The sequence below is a fragment of the Portunus trituberculatus genome, chromosome 2 (genome assembly GCF_017591435.1).
Source record: "Portunus trituberculatus isolate SZX2019 chromosome 2, ASM1759143v1, whole genome shotgun sequence".
NCBI lineage: Eukaryota > Metazoa > Arthropoda > Malacostraca > Decapoda > Portunidae > Portunus > Portunus trituberculatus.
The window spans coordinates 1,863,529-1,886,028 of NC_059256.1; the positions used below are offsets into that span (position 1 = coordinate 1,863,529).

Sequence of the window (22,500 nt, forward strand, 5' to 3'; positions counted from 1 at the left end):
ATTTATATGATTTTTTCATGTATTTGTGTTTGTGTGTCAATATTCATGTTTTTTTTTTTTTTCGTATCAGTGTATCAAATTTTTTCTTTCCGATTTAATTCTTTTAGTTTCGACATTATTTATTTATTTATTTATTTATTTATGTATTCATCTATTTGTGTTTGTGTGTCAATATTCACGTTTTTTTTTTTTTTTCGTATCAGTGTATCAAATTTTTCTTTTCGATTTAATTCTTTTAGTTTCGACATTATTTATTTATTTATTTATTTATTTATTTTATTATTTTTTTTTTCATCTATTTGTGTGTGTGTGTCAATATTCACGTTTTTTTTTCGTATCAGTGTATCAATTTATTTATTTATTTATGTGTGTTTGAGTATCTATATTAATCTTTCTTCTACCAGTGTATCAATTTATTTATTTATTTATTTTATTTTGCCTTCAACACCACAAAACACACCATTATTTTGCCTTCAACACCACAAAAACACCTTAAATTGCTTTCAACACCACAAAACACCATAACTTTGCCTTCAACACCACAAAAACACCCTTAAACTGCTTTCAACACCACAAAAACACCATTATTTTGCTATAACACCACAAAAACACCATTACTTTGCCTTCAACACCACAAAATCATCCTTAAACTGCCTTCAACACCACAAAAACACCATTATTTTGCCTTCAACACCACAAAAACACCATAACTTTGCCTTCACCACCACAAAAACACCTTAAACTGCTTTCAACACCACAAAACACCATAACTTTGCCTTCATCACCACAAAAACACCCTTAAACTGCCTTCAACACCACAAAAACACCATTATTTTGCCTTCAACACCACAAAAACACCATTACTTTGCCTTCAACACCACAAAAACACCTTTAAATTGCCTTCAACACCACAAAAACACCATAACTTTGCCTTCAACACCACAAAACACCCTTAAACTGCCTTCAACATCACAAAAACACCCTTAAACTGCCTTCAACACCACAAAAACACCATTATTTTGCCTTCAACACCACAAAAACACCATAACTTTGCCTTCACCACCACAAAAACACCCTTAAACTGCCTTCAACACCACAAAAACACCATTATTTTGCCTTCAACACCACAAAAACACCATAACTTTGCCCTCAACACCACAAAAACACCTTAAACTGCTTTCAACACCACAAAACACCATAACTTTGCCTTCAACACCACAAAAACACCATAACTTTGCCTTCAACACCACAAAAACACCATAACTTTGCTTTCAACACCACAAAAACACCATAACTTTGCCTTCAACACCACAAAAACATCCTTAAACTGCCTTCAACACCACAAAAACACCATAACTTTTCCCTCAACACCACCAAACACCATAACTTTGCCTTCAACACCACAAAAAACACCATAACTTTGCCCTCAACACCACAAAAACACCATAACTTTGCCTTCAACACCACAAAATCACCCTTAAACTGCCTTCAACATCACAAAAACAGCATAACTTTGCCTTCAACACCACAAAAACACCATAACTTTGCCTTCAACACCACAAAAACACCATAAGTTTGCCCTCAACACCACCAAACACCATAACTTTGCCTTCAACACCACAAAAAACACCATAACTTTGCCCTCAACACCACAAAAACACCATAACTTTGCCTTCAACACCACAAAAACACCATAACTTTGCCCTCAACACCACAAAAACACCTTAAACTGCCTTCAACACCACAAAAACACCATAACTTTCCCTCAACACCACAAAAACACCCTTAAACTGCTTTCAACACCACAAAAACACCATAACTTTGCCCTCAACACCACAAAATCACCCTTAAACTGCCTTCAACATCACAAAAACACCTTTAAACTGCTTTCAACACCACAAAAACACCATAACTTTGCCCTCAACACCACAAAACACCATAACTTTGCCTTCAACACCACAAAAACACCATAACTTTGCCTTCAACACCACCAAACACCATAATTTTGCCTTCAACACCACAAAAACACCCTTAAACTGCCTTCAACATCACAAAAACACCCTTAAACTGCTTTCAACACCACAAAACTCCATAACTTTGCCCTCAACACCACAAAAACACCATAACTTTGCCTTCAACACCACAAAAACACCCTTAAACTGCCTTCAACACCACAAAAACACCTTTAAATTGCCTTCAACACCACAAAAACACCATAACTTTGCCTTCAACACCACAAAAACATCCTTAAACTGCCTTCAACACAAAAAACACCCTTAAACTGCCCTCAACACCACAAAAACACCCTTAAACTGCCCTCAACACCACAAAAACACCATAACTTTGCCTTCAACACCACAAAAACACCATAACTTTGCCTTCAACACCACAAAACACCATTACCTCTCTCTCTCTCTCTTTCTTTCTTTTTCTTTTTTTCTTTCTTTTATCTTTAGTGTCTGTCTGTCTGTCTGTCTGTCTGTCTGTCTGTCTGTCTGTCTCTATTTCATTTTATTTATTTATTTATTGTCAGTCAATTTTTTAATGGACGTTTTTCTTTCTTTTGTTATTTTTTGTATTATTTGATTTAATTTCGTGTGTGTGTGTGTGTGTGTGTGTGTGTGTGTGTGTGTGTGTGTTTTTTCATCAGTTTTATCAATTATCTTTCCTTTTCTCTATCTCCTCCTTTCTTTTTCTTTTCTTTATCTCTATTTCTCTCTCTCTCTCTATCTTTCTTATCAGTATTTTTGTTTTTCCCTTTCTTTTTCCTCCGTTTCGTTTGTATACACCTTTATTTGTTTTTCGTTTTATCTCTCTCTCTCTCTCTCTCTCTCTCTCTCTCTCTCTCTCTCTCTCTCTCTCTCTCTCTCTCTCTCTCTCTCTCTCTCTCTCTCTCTCTCTCTCTCTCTTTTAATTTTATGGAAGCTATTTATTAATTCAATTTTATTTTATTTATTTATTTTGCAGAGAAACAGTGGAGTGAGAACAGATGGTGTTGTGTGGCGGTGGTGTAGCCTGACTGACACCCCCGCCACACGCTCCACAGCACAGCACACCACAACACCACAGCGCCACACCACACCACCACAGGAACACAGCAATACACCACAACACCACACCACAGCGCCACAGCACCACAAGAACACACCACAACACACCACACACCACAGGAACACAGCTACACTCTTTCTAACACCACATCACACAACACCAGACACCACAGCACCACAGGAACACAGCAGTACACCACAACACCACACCACAGCACCACAGCAGCACACCACACCACCACATCACCACAGTAAAACCAGAACACAGCAACACCACAGCACCATAGGAACACAGCAACACCCTCACAGTAACACAGCAATACACCACAACAACACAGCAATACACCACAACACCACACCACACCACAGCATCACACCACCACAGGAACACAGCAACACCATTCACACCACACCACAGCACCACAGAAATGCAGCTACACTCTTCTTAACACCAAATCACACCACAGTAACACACCACAGGAACACACAATAACACAGCAATACACCACAGGAACACAGCAACACCCTCACAGTAACACAGCAATACACCACAGCACCACATCACCACAGGAACACAGCAACACCCTCACAATAACAGCAATACACCACAGGAACACAGCAACACCCTTCTTAGCACCACACCACCACAGCACCCCAGGAACACAGCAACACCCTTCCTAGTACCACAGCACCACAGCACCGTTATTTGCAAAGTAAGTACAAGAACACAGCTTTCAAAACACGCTTTATAATATTACACCTTTATATTTTTCTTAATTCTTTTATTTCTTTATATTTTTAATGATAATCAGGTTTTTTTTTTTCATTTCTATAATTTTGGAATGATATAAAGAGATGTTTTTTTTTTTTTTTAATATTTCGTTTGTTTACAATGTGTGTTTTTTCATTTATAGTTTTTTTTCTTACAATACTTCTTTTATTTTATTTCCGTTATCTAATTCTTTCATTTCTATGCATTTTTTGGAAGGATAACAAGACATTTTTCATAATATTCTAAGTTTATTTATGAGATATTTCGTTCATCTATAGTTTTGGAAGGTCAGACAGTCGTACTTTACAATACTCCATTTATCTTATTTCCGTTATCTTATTCTTTCATTTCTGTACATTTTTTAGAAGGATAAGAAGACGTTTTTGTAATATTCTAAGTTTATTTATGATCTTTTTCGTTCATCTATAGTTTTGGAAGGTCAGACAGTCGTGCTTTACAATACTCCATTTATTTTATTTCCTTTATCTAATTCTTTCATTTCTATACATTTTTTGGAAGGATAAGAAGACGTTTTTCATTATATTCTAAGTTTATTTATTTATTATTTTCTCGTATCTATTTTTGGAAGGTTAGACAGTCGTGCTTTACAATACTCCATTTATCTTATTTCCGTTATCTTATTCCTTCATTTCTATACATTTTTTGGAAGGATAAGAAGACGTTTTTATAATATTCTAAGTTTATTTATTTATTATTTTCTCATTTTTATGTTTGGAAGGACAGACAAACGTGCTTTATATTATTTTATTTGTTTAATTTCCTTCAGTTCTATACATTTTGGAAGGATGATAATATTTTAGTTTATTTTAATTTCGTGCTTTCATCTCTAGGTCTTAAATGATTTTCAGATAATTTTAGTATATTTTGTCAATTTTTTATCTGCTTCTTTCATGTATAGTGTTTGAAAAGATCGACAAACACTCTTTATATGACAAGTTTATTTTTTCTTCTCTTTCTTTCACTTTTATATATATTTAATGGTAATCAGACAATTTTTTTTTTATATTTCGATTATTTATGATCTATTTCTGTCATCTTTAGATTTTGGAAGGACAGACAACAAGTTTATTTTTCTTCTTTACAATACTTCAAGTTCATTTTTGTACATTTCTTTCATTTCAATATGTTTTTAATGATAATAAGACAGTTCTTTTATATATATTGCCTTTTTTTTCTGTTTTTTTCATGTATAGTGTTTGGAAAGATCGACAAACACTCTTTATATGATAAGTTTATTTTTTCTTTTTCTTTCTTTCACTTTTATATATATTTAATGATAATCAGACAATTTTTATTTTATATTTCGATTATTTATGATCTATTTCTGTCATCTTTAGATTTTGGAAGGACAGACAACCGTGCTTTACAATACTTCAAGTTCATTTTTGTATCTTTCTTTCATTTCAATATGTTTTTAATGATAATAAGACAGTTCTTTTATATATATTGCCTATTTTTTTTTTTTTCTGTTTCTTTCATGTATAGTTTTTGGAAAGATCGACAAACACTCTTTATATGACAAGTTTATTTTTTCTTCTCTTTTATGTATTTTTAATGATAATTAGGCCATTTTCTTTTGTCTTTTTTTTTCTGTTTCTTTCATGTATAGTTTTTGGAAAGATCGACAAACACTCTTTATATGACAAGTTTATTTTTTCTTTTCTTTCTTTCACTTTTATATATATTTAATGGTAATCAGACAATTTTTTTTTTATATTTCGATTATTTATGATCTATTTCTGTCATCTTTAGATTTTGGAAGGACAGACAACCGTGCTTTACAATACTTCAAGTTCATTTTTGTACATTTCTTTCATTTCAATATGTTTTTAATGATAATATATTTTGTACATTTCTTATCCATTTCTTTCATCTATAGTTTTTTTTTTAAGATCGACAAACACTCTTTATGATATGACAAGTTTATTTTTTTTCTTCTTTCTCTTCTATATATTTTTTTTTAACGACAATTAGGCAATTTTTTTTGCTTCTCTTTCTTTCATTTTTATATATTTAATGATAATCGATTTCTTTCATCTACAGTTTTTTTTTTTTTCATCCATTTCTTTCATCTACAGTTTTTGGAAAGATCGACAAACACTCTTTATATGACAAGTTTATTTTTTGCTTCTCTTTCTTTCATTTCTATATATATTTAATGATAATCAGACTATTTTTTTTTTTTCATATTTTGTCTATCTTTTTTTTCATCCATTTCTTTCATCTATAATTTTTTGGAAGGACAGACAGAAATCTTAGTATAATATTGCAAGTTTGTTTCTTTTATTTCTTCTCTCAATTTTTTTTTAATGATATTCAAACTTTTTGTATATTTTGTGTCTGTTTTTCATCTTTTCATTCAAGTTTGGTGAATTATTTTCTAGTTTCTTTTGAAGGATAAACAGAAATCTTTGTATAATATTCCACGTTCATTTTTTTTTTTTTATATATATATCTTTAATTCGTATATACTTTTTGAAGCAGAAATCATTGTATAATATTGTAAGTTTAATTATTTTTCTTATTTCTTTCATCTCTATATTTTTCAAGGATAGTCAGAAATCTTTGCATAATATTTCAAGTTTATTTTTTTTTTCTATTTCTTTCATCTCTATATTTTTAAAGGATAAGCAGAAATCTTTGTATAATCCAAGTTTTTTTTTTCTATTTCTTTAATTTGTATATACTTTTTAAGGATAGTCTGAAATCTTTTTATAATATTCCAAGTTTGATTATTTTTCTATTTCTTTCATCTCTCTATATTATTTGAGGGATAAGCAGAAATCTGTATGATCCAAGTTTAATTATATTTTCTGTTTCTTTAATTTCTAAATATTTTTAAAGAATAAGCAGAAATCTTTACGTAATATTCCAAGTTTCATTATTTTTTTCTATTTCTTTAATTTCTATATATATTTTTGAAGGATAAGCAGAAATCTTTCTATAAAAAGCCAAGTTTATTCCTCCTATTTCTTTAATTTCTCTATATTTTTGAAGGATAGTGAGAAGTGTTTGTATAATATTGTAAGTTTATTTGTTCCATCATGGCCTCCCTGCCTCCCTCCTCTCGCCCGTCACATATTACTACTATTTGTAAGTCTTTGGCAAATGGTACCTTCACTTTAAACACTGACACACTTCACTTAAATACTTATAAAAGACAAACTTGATGCAAACTTACACTTGAGATTCGTAAAAGGGAAATATTACGACTACATTTTGGTCGTTACCTTAAAACACATAGCAAAAATAATGGTTAATGTTTGTGTTATCTTAAACTATGACTAGATGATAAGTTAGATTAGATAAGTATGTTCTAGTTATTATTAAGGTTTTTAGTGTTGTGGTTCTTCTTCATATCCTCTTGGTTCATTTCGGCTCAAAATTTCAGATATCTTGTTCATTTCGGCTCAGAATTTCAAAGTGCTTTGTATTTTCTTGTAAAATATTTTTCTTTTTTTTGTCTTGGTATAGATTGAAGTGTTTTCTTAATTTTTCTTCATCTCCATCTTCATCATCATCATCATCATCATCATCATCATCTTCTTCTTCTTCTTCTTCTTCTTCTTCTTCTTCTTCTTCTTCTTCTTCTTCTTCCTCCATTTACTTTACGTTTCAATCTTCATTTTTTGTTTACATTTTCTCTTCCAAGTTTGATCAAAGAAATATACAATAGCCGAAATATTTGAGATACGAATGAACCAAAAACCGTGAAAAGCCTTAAGAACAACAATAACAGAAGCCTATCCAATAAATAATCAATAAAGTCGCTACTGAAACTAATAACAAGCGTTCTAGTACACCATTCAATAAATAGTCAATAAATTAAACAGATCGAGATAAGCTAAAGGAATGACTGGCAAGTGTTAGGTAGTCCTTACTCCAATAAAGGGACGGAATGGTCTTCATCTTGATCTTGCTCTTGGTCTGGGTCTGGGTCTGGGTCTGGGTCCTACTCGAGGGGTCACAAGCCTAATAATTCATTCCTTTTACTACATATTGCACGTTTTCCATCTATCTTACTACGTGGATAGATGTACTAAAGCTGTATTCAAGTATCTGATAGGCATTAATGGTATCGATAGCTGCGCGTTGCTTTTTTTACCTAGACACTGTTGGCTCACGTGTTTAATAGAAGACTCGAGCCTGATTCATGCCTTTACTACATGTATATTGCACGTTTTCCGTCTATCTTACTACGTGGATAGATATATTAAAGCTCTACTCAAATATCTGATAGACATTAAGGTCATCGACAGCCGCGCGTTGCTTTTGTTAACTAGACGTTGTTGGTTCATTTGTTTAGCTGAAGATGTAAGTGAATAAGGTAAGGGAGAGTGATAAATAAAGTAGGCTCCTTACCCCTTCATTATTCAGTATTTTGACGCGTGGTTTGAAACTTATATAGACTATGATCGTGCTTTTCCTGTTTTTCATTCAAGTATTTGGCGCGTGATTTGAAAACATGACAGAACATTATTAAACATTCTCGAACATGAACGTTCTCAAACACTCTCGTCTTTGGCACTTGTGATATGGCTTTTAGAGAGAATAGCAATAAATATAGACTTCCATCTCATTTATCCTGTTTTCATTCCAGTATTTGGCGCGTGATTTGAAAACGAGACACAGAGAGAGAGAGAGAGAACACTATCACTCAAACATTCTCGTCTTTGGCACTTGTGAAATAGCTTTTAGAGAGAGTAGTAATAAATATATAGACAAGTGAACACTCTCAATAAATAGCTAAAAGTGAGGGAGGAGGAGGAGGAGGACGAGGAAGGAGATATGATGAAAGAAATAACCTTTTTTTCTTATTTAACCTTCCTTTTGGTGATAACACGAAGGGGGAAAGAGATTAAATCCTCCTTATTTTACTCAACCCACAAGAGATTTTCAGAGACGATTAGTAGTAACAATAGTAAGCCATTCTCTGCTATTAATTCGGATGGTGTGGTAGGATAGTGTTAATGTGTTTACTTCTTGCCGACCATCTGTATTTTCCGGGCGTATTCTTCAAAGTTGTCCATCAGCAGCAGGTCTTCCATGCATTGCCGGATGACCATGTTGCTGTAGCAGTTTGATCTATGAGAGGGAGTGAGAGAGGACATGTTTACGTCATTGTCATAGAAAACGTAAGGGTTTCACAGAAAATTGGGGAGTTTTATAGGGAACTTAAGGAAATGTTTGAAGTTATTAAAATTGGGTAATTTAAGAAAAAAAATCTGAGGTTTTATTATTGTGTGTTGTGAGAGAAGGAGGACGTGTTGTTTATCTCAGTGTCATAGAAAATGGAACGGTACCACAGAAAATTGAGGTGTTTTAGCAATTACTTAAGGAGATGTTCAACTCAGTGTTAACAGAAAATTGTAAAGTTTCAGGGGTAACTAGAAATAACTGGAAGGAATGTTTTTGTGTGTTGTACATAAATGAACTAATAAATGTGAATACGATGTGAAATAAATCAGAATAGTAAGGTTAACTGATCAAATAATAATGAATTCATAACATGAGGTTTGTAAATCAATGATGATGTTCCAAATGAACAGTGAAGTAAAAACTATGTAATAAAATGAATGGTAGGACAGGTTAGGTTAGGACAAAAGAAATGGGTTAGGACAAGGCCCGGTTAGGGAAAAGGTTAGGTTAGGACAAAGTTAGCTTAGAACAAGCTTAGGTTCAGACGAAAAGTTTGACTAACACAACGTTAGATTATGGAGGGAATAGGTTCGGACAAGGATAGATTGGGACAAAAAGTTAGATTAGGACAAAGTTAGGTTAGGAGGGGAAAAAGTAGGTGTGGACAAGGTTAGATTGACAAAAGAAAAGTTAAGTAGTGCAAAGTTAGGTTAGGAAAACGTTAGGTTATGTTAGAAAACACAGAAAAAGTCAGGTTAGGATAGTTAAACAGATCGAGACATTACCAGTATTTCAGGTTGACAAGAAGAGTTAGCTCTTACAAAGTTAGGTTAGGTAAAAAGCAAGTAGGTTAGGACACGGTCGTGTTAGGTCAGGAAACACAGAAAAAGTTTGGTTAGGTAAACACATGGACACATTACCAGTATTCGACGCTTATCCTCTGATCGCGTCCCTGATCAAGAACATTTCGTCAGGCAGCATCAGCTCAAACACACACTCCTCAAACAGATCATTCTCGAAACAGTTCTGCCTGTACCACCAACACCACCACCACCACCACCACCATCACCAAAACACAAGGGGGAGGAAAGAATAGCATAGTTAGCCATCAAAAAAGCAACTGAAAATGGTGATCCTTGCTGGTTTAAAGAAAATGGTGCAAAAATAAGAGTAACTCAACTAAGAATTGATAAAAAAAAAAAAACATTGCAAAGTAAAATATATGAAAGAAAGTTACAATGCACTCAAACTTTAAACAGAAAATTGTGCTCTAGTAATTGAAGAAAATGGTGCAAAAATAAGGGTAACTCAACTAATGATACAGAAACCATTGCAAACTAAAGAAACATTAAAGTTAGCCATTCATATTCATAACAGAAACTGGTGCTATTGATCAAAGAAAACGGTGCAATAAGAGGCAAACTCAACTCAACTCAACACTGTAGTAATTCAATAGTAAGAAATAATATAGTTGGCCTTTAAAACTCGAAAGAAAATGGTGATTTACATTAGAGAAAATAACATTGAGAGGCAAACTGATGTAAACTAAACCCAGAGAGAGAGAGAGAGAGAGAGAGAGAGAGAGAGAGAGAGAGAGAGAGAGACCAAAACACTAATAAACAGATAGAGAGACAGTAAGGCACCACCACCACCACCACAACACCTCACAAACACCCAATCAACATCACACAACACCTCACAAACACATCACAACATCCAAAACATCCCACACACCCCAGTACACCACACAACACCCAAATCTTATCTCACAACACCCCATCATCACCCCAGAGCATCTCAGAAACACCTCACAACACCCAGAACACCGCACACCATACAACACCCAAATCGTACCTCACAACACCACATAAACACACTGCAACACCCAATAACACCACATAACACTTCATAACACCACACAACACCCCATAACACCCTTACACCACCCAGAACACCACAAAACATCACATCAAGAACATCACATCACCCCAGAACACCTCAAAACACACTGCAGCATCCAGAACACCCATTCTACACCCGAAAACACACCTAAATACCACACAACACCACAGAACACACTCTAAAACCTCTAAACACTCAGAAACACACCAAAACACCCCAAAAACACCCAGAAACACCTCACTAACACCCCAAAAGGCCCCACAACCAGCCCAAGCTTACCTGCAGCCACTAGCCACTCTGGAGGTTCTGTAGAGGTTGTAGCAGTCATCACAGACATGCTCCAACTCGCTGAATATGGCCCTGTCATACACCCCCTTGCAGGATGAGTCGTAAATCTGTCTCTTTTCCAATGGGTGCCCTGTCTCTGTCCCGTAGCCTTGCATGGGGGTCAAAGAGTCAGCCTTGAGGGACGCCAGCAGTCTGCCCATTCTTCCAAAGCCTTCTGCCGACCGTGCTTGTGTCCAGGGCAGTGTGAAAATGATGCATGCTGCCACCAGGCTCACTTGGCATACCTTGGGAGAGGGAGAGGGAGAGAGAGAGAGAGGGGGGTGAGTTGGTTTGTGTGTGAGAGAAAGAGAGGGTATGAGTGGATTGTAAGAGAGAGAGAGAGAGAGAGAGAGAGAGAGAGAGAGCTAATCAACAAAAATTAAAGATACAAAAATGACAGAAAAAAAAAAAGAATTATAGAGAAAAATACATTTCGACAAGTGTCCCATGAAAACAAGTCACAGAAAACGGGAAACAGTCATAAAGAAAACAGGAAACCGGTGAATAATGACAGGGAAGACTTAACCTTTTCAAAAATGCGCTAAAACTTACGGATTTGATGGATTGCATGGCTGTGGGTGGGGGGGGGGCTGGGCAGGTGAGGTCACTGTAAGGAGCGGTGTATGTCCTTCCTCTGCGAAATTCCCGCTGGAACTGACGCAATCTTGCCTGCGGGTTCCTTATATACCATGGACTCTGCAGGGTTGCCTAGTGTTGCTTTATTTTTGCAGAATATTCAGGTTTCCCTTGCTAACTGTGAGTGTTCTGTCTAATTGTGATCTCTCTCTCTCTCTCTCTCTCTCTCTCTCTCTCTCTCTCTCTCTCTCTCTCTCTCTCTCTCTCTCTCTCTCTCTCTCTCTCTCTCTCTCTCTCTCTCTCTCTCTCGTATTGATGAAGTAGAAATCATGTTAATCTGTCAATAGAACCATCAAAATACTCTTAAAAACTCGTGTGATTTAAACAAATCTTTAAAAAATATAGGTTATGTAGCCTCTCTATTTCAAAGTCCATAGAGATGATAGAACCGATGTGTAAGAGTGTTTTTGCTATTGATAAGGTAGAAGTCATGTTAATCTGTCAATGGAACCATCAAACTACCCTTAAAAAAACTGTTTTACTGAAACAAGAATCTTTTAGAATTACAGCTTATGTGGCCACTATTTTTCAAAGTCCACATGTATGAGAAACTTTTTTCGTAAGAGTGTATTTGCTTTTGATATTGTAATCTGTCAATAGAACCATCATACTACCCTTAAAGATCGGTGTGACTCAAACAAGAGTGTTTTGAAAATATAGGTTATGTAGCCACAATTTTCAACGTCCACAGATATGAGGAGCTTGGTTCGTATTAGTGTTTTTGCTACATATAAAGTAGAAATCATGTTAATCTGTCAATAGAACTATAAAACTACCATTGAAAATCCGTGTAACTGAAACAAGAATTTTTTAAAATATATATTATTCAGCCACTGTATTTCAAAGTCCACCGAGATGAGAAATCTTTTTCGTAAGAGTTTTTATGCCACTAATCAAGTAGGTATCATGTTAATCTGTCAATAGAACCATCAAACTACCCCAAAAACCCGTGTGACTGAAACAAGAGTATTTTGAAAATATAGGTTATGCGGCCACTGTTTTCAAAGTCCACAGAGATGATAAAATTTATCCGTAAGAGTGTTTTTGCTATTGGTAAGTAGTAATCATGTTAATCTGTCAATAGAACCATCAAACTACCTTAAAATCCGTGTGACTGAAACAAGAGTTTTTTAAAATATACGTTATGTCAGCCACTATTTTCAAAGTCCACAGATGAGAAATGGTTCATAAGAGTTTTTTTTCTACTGATCAAGTAGGTATCATGTTAATCTGTCAATAGAACCATCAAACTACACTTAAAAACCCGTGTGACTCAAACAAGAGTGTTTTGAAAATATACGTTATGTGGCCACTATTTTTGAAATCCACAGACATGATAAAACTGGTCCATAAGAGTGTTTTTGCTATTGATAAAATAGATATCATGTTAATCTGTCAATTGAACCATCAAACTACACTTAAAAACTCGTGTGACTCAAACAAGAGTCTTTTGAAAATATACGTTATGTGGCCACTATTTTTGAAATCCACAGATATGAGTAGCTTCGTTCATATGAGAGTTTTTCCTATATATAAAGTAGAAACTATATTAATCTGTCAATAGAACCATCAAACTACCCTTAAATCTCGTGTGACTGAAACAAGAGTCTTTCGATAATATATTTTATGCGGCCACTATTTTTCAAAGTCCACAGAGAGGATAAAATTGATCTGTAAGAGTGTTTATGCTATTGATAAAGTAGAAATCATGGTAATCTGTCAATGGAACCATCAAATTACCCTTAAAATCCCGTGTGGTTGAAACAAGAGTCTTTTGAAAATATAGGTTGTGTGGTTAGTATTTTTCAAAGTCCACAGAGATGATAAAATTTATTTGTAAGAGTGTTTTTGCTATTGATAAGGTAGAAGTCATGTTACTCTGTCAATGGAACCATCAAACTACCCTTAAATAGTTGTGTGACTGAAGCAAGACTCTTTTAGAAATGCAGCTTATGTGGGAGCTCTTTTTCAAAGTCCACAGTTATGAGGAACTTTGTTTATAAGAGTGTTCTTCCTTTTGATATGTAGATATCAGGATGACAGACAGATTAAAGCGATGCATAGGGAAGAAGAGGAATATATGTAAGAGACTAATGGCAGGAGAGTTGAGGCTTTAGGGCCACTATACCACGAATTAGTACATAAGAACCCTTAAAAACCTGCGTGACTGAAACAAGAGTCTTTTGGAAATATACGTAGGTTATGTGACAACTATTTTTAAACTCCACAGATATGAATAAGAAAAGCGGGAAGCTGCAAGAGGCCACCAGGCCTACACGTGGCAGTCCCTGTGTGATTAAAGCTGTCTAATTCCATCTATCTTCTCCATCCACTCATCTACCACTCTGTCTGAAAACCAGTTTCTTCCCATTTCTTTGCTAAACCTGAATTTTTCAGGTTTAATCCCATTATTTCTGGTTCTGTCCCTGTTACTGATCCTGAGAATTTCGTTCATGTCCCCTTTATTAAAACCCTTATACCACTTAAATACTTCTATCAGGTCTCCTCTTAATCTTTGTCTCTCTAAGGAATGCAGATTGAGTTTTGTCAGTCTTGCTGCATAGGGAAGATCCCTTAATCCCTGTATCTTTTTAGTTATCCTCCATTGCACTGACTCCAACAGAGCTATGTACTTCCTATAATGTGGGGACCAGAATTGTACCGCATAGTTGAGATTTGGCCTGACCATGCAGAGCTAAGTATAATTTTAGTATTACTTCGGGACTTCTGCTTTTAACACTTCTAAAAATGACTCCCAATACTCTATTCGCCTTATTCCTCTGTGGCCTCAATACATTGCTTCCTTGTACCGAGATCGGAGCTAACTATGACTCCTAAATCTTTCTCATACTTGGAACCTCCTAGTGCCTCGTTATCCATCGTGTACCTCTTGTGTGGATTGTGCCTGCACTTGTTAATGTTCAACTGCATTTGCCATTTCTCTGTCCATTCTTTCTTCCTATCTAAGTGTGCCTGGAAGGTAATGGCATCCGAATCAGACGTAATTAATCTACCTATCTTTGTGTTGTCCGCAAATTTACTAATGTCACTGCTAATTCCACTATGAAAGTCATTGATATATATTAAGAATAGTAATGGTCCTAAAACTGAGCCCTGTGGCACCCCAGTAATTACTTTCCCCACTCAAAATTAGATCCATTAATTACTACCCTCTGTCGCCTGTCTTCTAACCACGCGTTAATCCAGCCTAATATTCTACCCTCTATATCTTCAGCTCTAATCTTTCTCAAGAGCCTCTGGTGAGGTACCTTGTCAAAAGTTTTACTGCAATCTACGTATAGAATGTTATAATTGTCACCCTTATCTGCCGCCTCATAAGCCTTACTATAAAAACTCAACAAGTTTGTAAGACACGACTTTCCTTTCGTAAATCCATGCTGTGTTTGATTTATTAAGCTGTGTTTGTCGAGGTGTTCCCTAATGTTTGTTGCTATTATTGATTCCATTAATTTAGCCACAATTGAAGTTAAGCTGACAGGCCTGTAATTAGACGTTAGGGTTTTATCTCCCTTCTTAAATATGGGAAGCACATTAAGCTTCTGTCCACATTATTGGTACCTCACATGACTTCAGTGACATCCTAAAGGCTAAAGGCTCGCTGACGACCTCCTTGCATTCCTTTAGCACCCTTGGGTATATTTCATCAGGTCCTGGTGACTTGAATTTCTTCAGTTGATCTATCTCCTGTTCTACCATCACCTTAGTTATATGAATATCTGTCAGCTTGTCACTATCCTCTGCCCCAAAGATCTGTTTGCTTTCTGGGATTTCTTTGTATAATCCAAGTTTCATTATTTTTTCTATTTCTTTTATTTCTATATATTTTTGAAGGATAAGCAGAAATCTTTCTATAATAATCCAAGTTTTATTATTTTTTGTATTTCTTTAATTTCTATATATATTTTTGAAGGATAAGCAGAAATCTTTCTATAAAAAGCCAAGTTTATTCCTCCTATTTCTTTAATTTCTCTATATTTTTGAAGGATAGTGAGAAGTGTTTGTATAATATTGTAAGTTTATTTGTTCCATCATGGCCTCCCTGCCTCCCTCCTCTCGCCCGTCACATATTACTACTATTTGTAAGTCTTTGGCAAATGGTACCTTCACTTTAAACACTGACACACAAACTTGCTTCACTTAAATACTTATAAAAGACAAACTTGATGCAAACTTACACTTGAGATTCGTAAAAGGGAAATATTACGACTACATTTTGGTCGTTACCTTAAAACACATAGCAAAAATAATGGTTAATGTTTGTGTTATCTTAAACTATGACTAGATGATAAGTTAGATTAGATAAGTATGTTCTAGTTATTATTAAGGTTTTTAGTGTTGTGGTTCTTCTTCATATCCTCTTGGTTCATTTCGGCTCAAAATTTCAGATATCTTGTTCATTTCGGCTCAGAATTTCAAAGTGCTTTGTATTTTCTTGTAAAATATTTTTCTTTTTTTTGTCTTGGTATAGATTGAAGTGTTTTCTTAATTTTTCTTCATCTCCATCTTCATCATCATCATCATCATCATCATCTTCTTCTTCTTCTTCTTCTTCTTCTTCTTCTTCTTCTTCTTCTTCTTCTTCTTCTTCTTCTTCTTCTTCTCCATTTACTTTACGTTTCAATCTTCATTTTTTGTTTACATTTTCTCTTCCAAGTTTGATCAAAGAAATATACAATAGCCGAAATATTTGAGATACGAATGAACCAAAAACCGTGAAAAGCCTTAAGAACAACAATAACAGAAGCCTATCCAATAAATAATCAATAAAGTCGCTACTGAAACTAATAACAAGCGTTCTAGTACACCATTCAATAAATAGTCAATAAATTAAACAGATCGAGATAAGCTAAAGGAATGACTGGCAAGTGTTAGGTAGTCCTTACTCCAATAAAGGGACGGAATGGTCTTCATCTTGATCTTGCTCTTGGTCTGGGTCTTGGTCTGGGTCTGGGTCTGGGTCTGGGTCCTACTCGAGGGTTCACAAGCCTAATAATTCATTCCTTTTACTACATATTGCACGTTTTCCATCTATCTTACTACGTGGATAGATGTACTAAAGCTGTATTCAAGTATCTGATAGGCATTAATGGTATCGATAGCTGCGCGTTGCTTTTTTTACCTAGACACTGTTGGCTCACGTGTTTAATAGAAGACTCGAGCCTGATTCATGCCTTTACTACATGTATATTGCACGTTTTCCGTCTATCTTACTACGTGGATAGATATATTAAAGCTCTACTCAAATATCTGATCAGCATTAAGGTCATCGACAGCCGCGCGTTGCTTTTGTTAACTAGACGTTGTTGGTTCATTTGTTTAGCTGAAGATGCAAGTGAATAAGGTAAGGGAGAGTGATAAATAAAGTAGGCTCCTTACCCCTTCATTATTCAGTATTTTGACGCGTGGTTTGAAACTTATATAGACTATGATCGTGCTTTTCCTGTTTTTCATTCAAGTATTTGGCGTGTGATTTGAAAACATGACAGAACATTATTAAACATTCTCGAACATGAACGTTCTCAAACACTCTCGTCTTTGGCACTTGTGATATGGCTTTTAGAGAGAATAGCAATAAATATAGACTTCCATCTCATTTATCCTGTTTTCATTCCAGTATTTGGCGCGTGATTTGAAAACGAGACACAGAGAGAGAGAGAGAACACTATCACTCAAACATTCTCGTCTTTGGCACTTGTGAAATAGCTTTTAGAGAGAGTAGTAATAAATATATAGACAAGTGAACACTCTCAATAAATAGCTAAAAGTGAGGGAGGAGGAGGAGGAGGACGAGGAAGGAGATATGATGAAAGAAATAACCTTTTTTTCTTATTTAACCTTCCTTTTGGTGATAACACGAAGGGGGAAAGAGATTAAATCCTCCTTATTTTACTCAACCCACAAGAGATTTTCAGAGACGATTAGTAGTAACAATAGTAAGCCATTCTCTGCTATTAATTCGGATGGTGTGGTAGGATAGTGTTAATGTGTTTACTTCTTGCCGACCATCTGTATTTTCCGGGCGTATTCTTCAAAGTTGTCCATCAGCAGCAGGTCTTCCATGCATTGCCGGATGACCATGTTGCTGTAGCAGTTTGATCTATGAGAGGGAGTGAGAGAGGACATGTTTACGTCATTGTCATAGAAAACGTAAGGGTTTCACAGAAAATTGGGGAGTTTTATAGGGAACTTAAGGAAATGTTTGAAGTTATTAAAATTGGGTAATTTAAGAAAAAATCTGAGGTTTTATTATTGTGTGTTGTGAGAGAAGGAGGACGTGTTGTTTATCTCAGTGTCATAGAAAATGGAACGGTACCACAGAAAATTGAGGTGTTTTAGCAATTACTTAAGGAGATGTTCAACTCAGTGTTAACAGAAAATTGTAAAGTTTCAGGGGTAACTAGAAATAACTGGAAGGAATGTTTTTGTGTGTTGTACATAAATGAACTAATAAATGTGAATACGATGTGAAATAAATCAGAATAGTAAGGTTAACTGATCAAATAATAATGAATTCATAACATGAGGTTTGTAAATCAATGATGATGTTCCAAATGAACAGTGAAGTAAAAACTATGTAATAAAATGAATGGTAGGACAGGTTAGGTTAGGACAAAAGAAATGGGTTAGGACAAGCCCCGGTTAGGGAAAAGGTTAGGTTAGGACAAAGTCAGCTTAGAACAAGCTTAGGTTCAGACGAAAAGTTTGACTAACACAACGTTAGATTATGGAGGGAATAGGTTCGGACAAGGATAGATTGGGACAAAAAGTTAGATTAGGACAAAGTTAGGTTAGGAGGGGAAAAAGTAGGTGTGGACAAGGTTAGATTGACAAAAGAAAAGTTAACTAGTGCAAAGTTAGGTTAGGAAAACGTTAGGTTATGTTAGAAAACACAGAAAAAGTCAGGTTAGGATAGTTAAACAGATCGAGACATTACCAGTATTTCAGGTTGACAAGAAGAGTTAGCTCTTACAAAGTTAGGTTAGGTAAAAAGCAAGTAGGTTAGGACACGGTCGTGTTAGGTCAGGAAACACAGAAAAAGTTTGGACACATTACCAGTATTCGACGCTTATCCTCTGATCGCGTCCCTGATCAAGAACATTTCGTCAGGCAGCATCAGCTCAAACACACACTCCTCAAACAGATCATTCTCGAAACAGTTCTCCCTGTACCACCAACACCACCACCACCACCACCACCATCACAAAAACACAAGGGGGAGGAAAGAATAGCATAGTTAGCCATCAAAAAAGCAACTGAAAATGGTGATCCTTGCTGGTTTAAAGAAAATGGTGCAAAAATAAGAGTAACTCAACTAAGAATTGATAAAAAAAAATATTGCAAAGTAAAATATATGAAAGAAAGTTACAATGCACTCAAACTTTAAACAGAAAATTGTGCTCTAGGAATTGAAGAAAATGGTGCAAAAATAAGGGTAACTCAACTAATGATAAAGAAACCATTGCAAACTAAAGAAACATTAAAGTTAGCCATTCATATTCATAACAGAAACTGGTGCTATTGATCAAAGAAAACGGTGCAATAAGAGGCAAACTAAACTCAACTCAACACTGTAGTAATTCAACAGTAAGAAATAATATAGTTGGCCTTTAAAACTCGAAAGAAAATGGTGATTTACATTAGAGAAAATAACATTGAGAGGCAAACTGATGTAAACTAAACCCAGAGAGAGAGAGAGAGAGAGAGAGAGAGAGAGAGAGAGAGAGAGAGAGAGAGAGACCAAAACACTAATAAACAGATAGAGAGACAGTAAGGCACCACCACCACCACAACACCTCACAAACACCCAATCAACATCACACAACACCTCACAAACACATCACAACATCCAGAACATCCCACACACCCCAGTACACCACACAACACCCAAATCTTATCTTACAACACCCCATCATCACCCCAGAGCATCTCAGAAACACCTCACAACACCCAGAACACCGCACACCACACAACACCCAAATCGTACCTCACAACACCACATAAACACACTGCAACACCCAATAACACCACATAACACTTCATAACACCACACAACACCCCATAACACCCTTACACCACACAGAACACCACAAAACATCACATCACCCCAGAACACCTCAAAACACACTGCAGCATCCAGAACACCCATTCTACACCCGAAAACACACCTAAATACCACACACCACAGAACACACTCTAAAACCTCTAAACACTCAGAAACACACCAAAACACACCAAAACACCCCAAAAACACCCAGAAACACCTCACTAACACCCCAAAAGGCCCCACAACCAGCCCAAGCTTACCTGCAGCCACTAGCCACTCTGGAGGTTCTGTAGAGGTTGTAGCAGTCATCACAGACATGCTCCAACTCGCTGAATATGGCCCTGTCATACACCCCCTTGCAGGATGAGTCGTAAATCTGTCTCTTTTCCAATGGGTGCCCTGTCTCTGTCCCGTAGCCTTGCATGGGGGTCAAAGAGTCAGCCTTGAGGGACGCCAGCAGTCTGCCCATTCTTCCAAAGCCTTCTGCCGACCGTGCTTGTGTCCAGGGCAGTGTGAAAATGATGCATGCTGCCACCAGGCTCACTTGGCATACCTTGGGAGAGGGAGAGAGAGAGAGAGGTAAAGTTTGGGTGGTTGTGGGTGTTTATGGGTGGTTTAGGATTTTATAAGGTGTTTCGGTGTGTTTGAGAGGTGTTTTGATGTGTTTATGGGTGTTTTGGTGTGTTTATTGGGGTTTTGGTGTGTATGTGGTGTGTTTGTGGGTGTTTTGGTGTGTATGTGGGGTGTTTTGGTGTGTTTGAGGAGTGCTTTGATGTGTTTATGAGTGTTTTGGTGTGTTTGTGGGTGTTTTGATGTGTTTATGGGTGTTTTGATGTGTTTATGAGTGTTTTGGTGTGTTTGTGAGTGTTTTGGTGTTTTTGTGAGTGTTTTGGTGTGTTTGTGGGTGTTTTGGTGTGTTTATGGGTGTTTTGGTGTGTTTATGGGTGTTTTGATGTGTTTATGGGTGTTTTGGTGTGTGTTATGGTGTTTTGGTGTGTGTGTGTGTTTGTGTTTGTGTGTTTGATGTGTTTATGGGTGTTTTGGTGTGTTTATGGGTGTTTTGGTGTGTTTGTGGGGTGTTTCTTGTGGGGGAATTTTGGGGTGTTTCTAAGGTGTTTAGGGGTGTTCTGTGGTGTTCTTGTGTTTCTTGGTGTTTCTGGGTGTTCTGTGGTGTTGTAGGGTGTTTTGGGGTGTTTCTAAGGTGTTCTAGTGTGTTTGTAGGATGTTTCTGGGTGTTCTGTGGTGTTTTGATGTGTTTTGGGGTGTTGTGATGTAAGATTGGGGTGTCCTGTGGTGTTCAGGTGTTCTGTGTGTGTGTGTGAGAGAGAGAGAGAGAGAGAGAGAGAGAGAGAGAGAGAGAGAGAGAAGGTTTGTAAGAGTTAAAGAGAGGGTTTGGAGGTGGGTTTAGAGAGAGAGAGAGAGAGAGAGAGAGAGAGAGAGCGCTAATCAACAAAAATGACAGAAAAGGAAACAGAATTATAGAGAAAAATACATTTCGACAAGTGTCCCATGAAAACAAGTCAACAGAAAACGGGAAACAGTCTTAAAGAAAACAGGAAATCGGTGAATAATGACAGGGAAGACTTAACCTTTTCAAAAATGCGCTAAAACTTACGGATTTGATGGATTGCATGGCTGTGGGCGGGGGCTGGGCAGGTGAGGTCACTGTAAGGAGCGGTGTATGTCCTTCCTCTGCGAAATTCCCGCTGGAACTGACGCAATCTTGCCTGCGGGTTCCTTATATACACACACCGGTCTGCAGGGTTGCTTAATGCTGCTTTATTTTCGCGGAATACTCAGGTTTTTCCCACTAACTGTGTGAGTGTTCTGTCTAATTGTGATTGCTCTCTCTCTCTCTCTCTCTCTCTCTCTCTCTCTCTCTCTCTCTCTCTCTCTGCGTGTGAGTGTGTATTTGTGTGTGTGTGTGTGTGTGTGTGTGTGTGTGTGTGTGTGTGTGTGTGTGTGTGTTTTCTTTGGTTAGGTTAGGGTCTCTCTCTCTCTCTCTCTCTCTCTCTCTCTCTCTCTCTCTCTCTCTCTCTCTCTCTCTCTCTCTCTCTCTCTCTCTCTCTCTCTCTCTCTCTCTCTCTCTCTCTCTCACTCTCTCTCTCTCTCAATCTCTTAATCTCTCTCTATCTCACTTCCTTCCGTCACGTCACTTCTACAGTCATGTGTATCTGTGAGTAGCGGTGAAGGAATGCGTTATGACGACACGATATTGAGGCAACATTAGTAAGTCTTCTTCTTCTTCTTCTTTCTCTTATCTTCTCCTTATTTCTCTCTAAATCTTCTTGTCTTATTACAACGGCTGGCCTCTTGACGTCATATTGCTGCTGTTATTGTAAAATCGTCTGGTTCATCTCTAATTTTTCTTATCTTACTACAATGGCTGGCTTTTTGCACGTCATGTTGTTGTTATTGTTGTTGTTGTTGTTGTTGTTGTTGTTGTAAAGGTTAGCCCCTTCAGTAGTGGGACGCAGTTTTACCTTGAGATTTGTGTACCATTAGACCATTTTATTGACATTAGCAAGGGTGTATGGAGGGCAGAAGATTAATAGCCACGGTCTTCACTATTTCAACCTCTTCAGTAC

At 36.4% G+C, this 22,500-nt stretch overlaps 2 protein-coding genes across 4 annotated transcripts; both read right to left on the reverse strand.

Annotated features, from left to right (window-relative positions):
* Positions 1 to 7,386: 7,386 nt before the first annotated feature.
* On the reverse strand, positions 7,387 to 11,885 carry LOC123501916 (crustacean hyperglycemic hormone-like). 2 transcript variants are annotated; one of them, XM_045251010.1, is made up of 4 exons: positions 11,764 to 11,885; positions 11,164 to 11,456; positions 9,903 to 10,012; positions 7,387 to 8,928 (listed from the first exon to the last, which is right to left on the reverse strand). In XM_045251010.1, the coding sequence occupies exons 1-3, from the start codon at positions 11,779 to 11,781 to the stop codon at positions 9,916 to 9,918; spliced, it is 408 nt and encodes a 135-aa protein (XP_045106945.1). In that variant the 5' UTR covers positions 11,782 to 11,885; the 3' UTR covers positions 7,387 to 8,928; positions 9,903 to 9,915. The 2 variants fall into 2 exon arrangements, with proteins under 2 accessions (XP_045106945.1, XP_045106938.1); XM_045251003.1 differs by lacking the exon at positions 9,903 to 10,012.
* Positions 11,886 to 15,869: 3,984 nt separating this feature from the next.
* Positions 15,870 to 21,645, reverse strand: LOC123501927 (crustacean hyperglycemic hormone-like). Of its 2 annotated transcripts, XM_045251029.1 has the most exons (4): positions 21,528 to 21,639; positions 20,173 to 20,465; positions 18,922 to 19,031; positions 15,870 to 17,965 (listed from the first exon to the last, which is right to left on the reverse strand). In XM_045251029.1, the coding sequence occupies exons 1-3, from the start codon at positions 21,543 to 21,545 to the stop codon at positions 18,935 to 18,937; spliced, it is 408 nt and encodes a 135-aa protein (XP_045106964.1). In that variant the 5' UTR covers positions 21,546 to 21,639; the 3' UTR covers positions 15,870 to 17,965; positions 18,922 to 18,934. The 2 variants fall into 2 exon arrangements, with proteins under 2 accessions (XP_045106964.1, XP_045106959.1); XM_045251024.1 differs by lacking the exon at positions 18,922 to 19,031 and having other exon boundaries at positions 21,528 to 21,645.
* Positions 21,646 to 22,500: the final 855 nt, after the last annotated feature.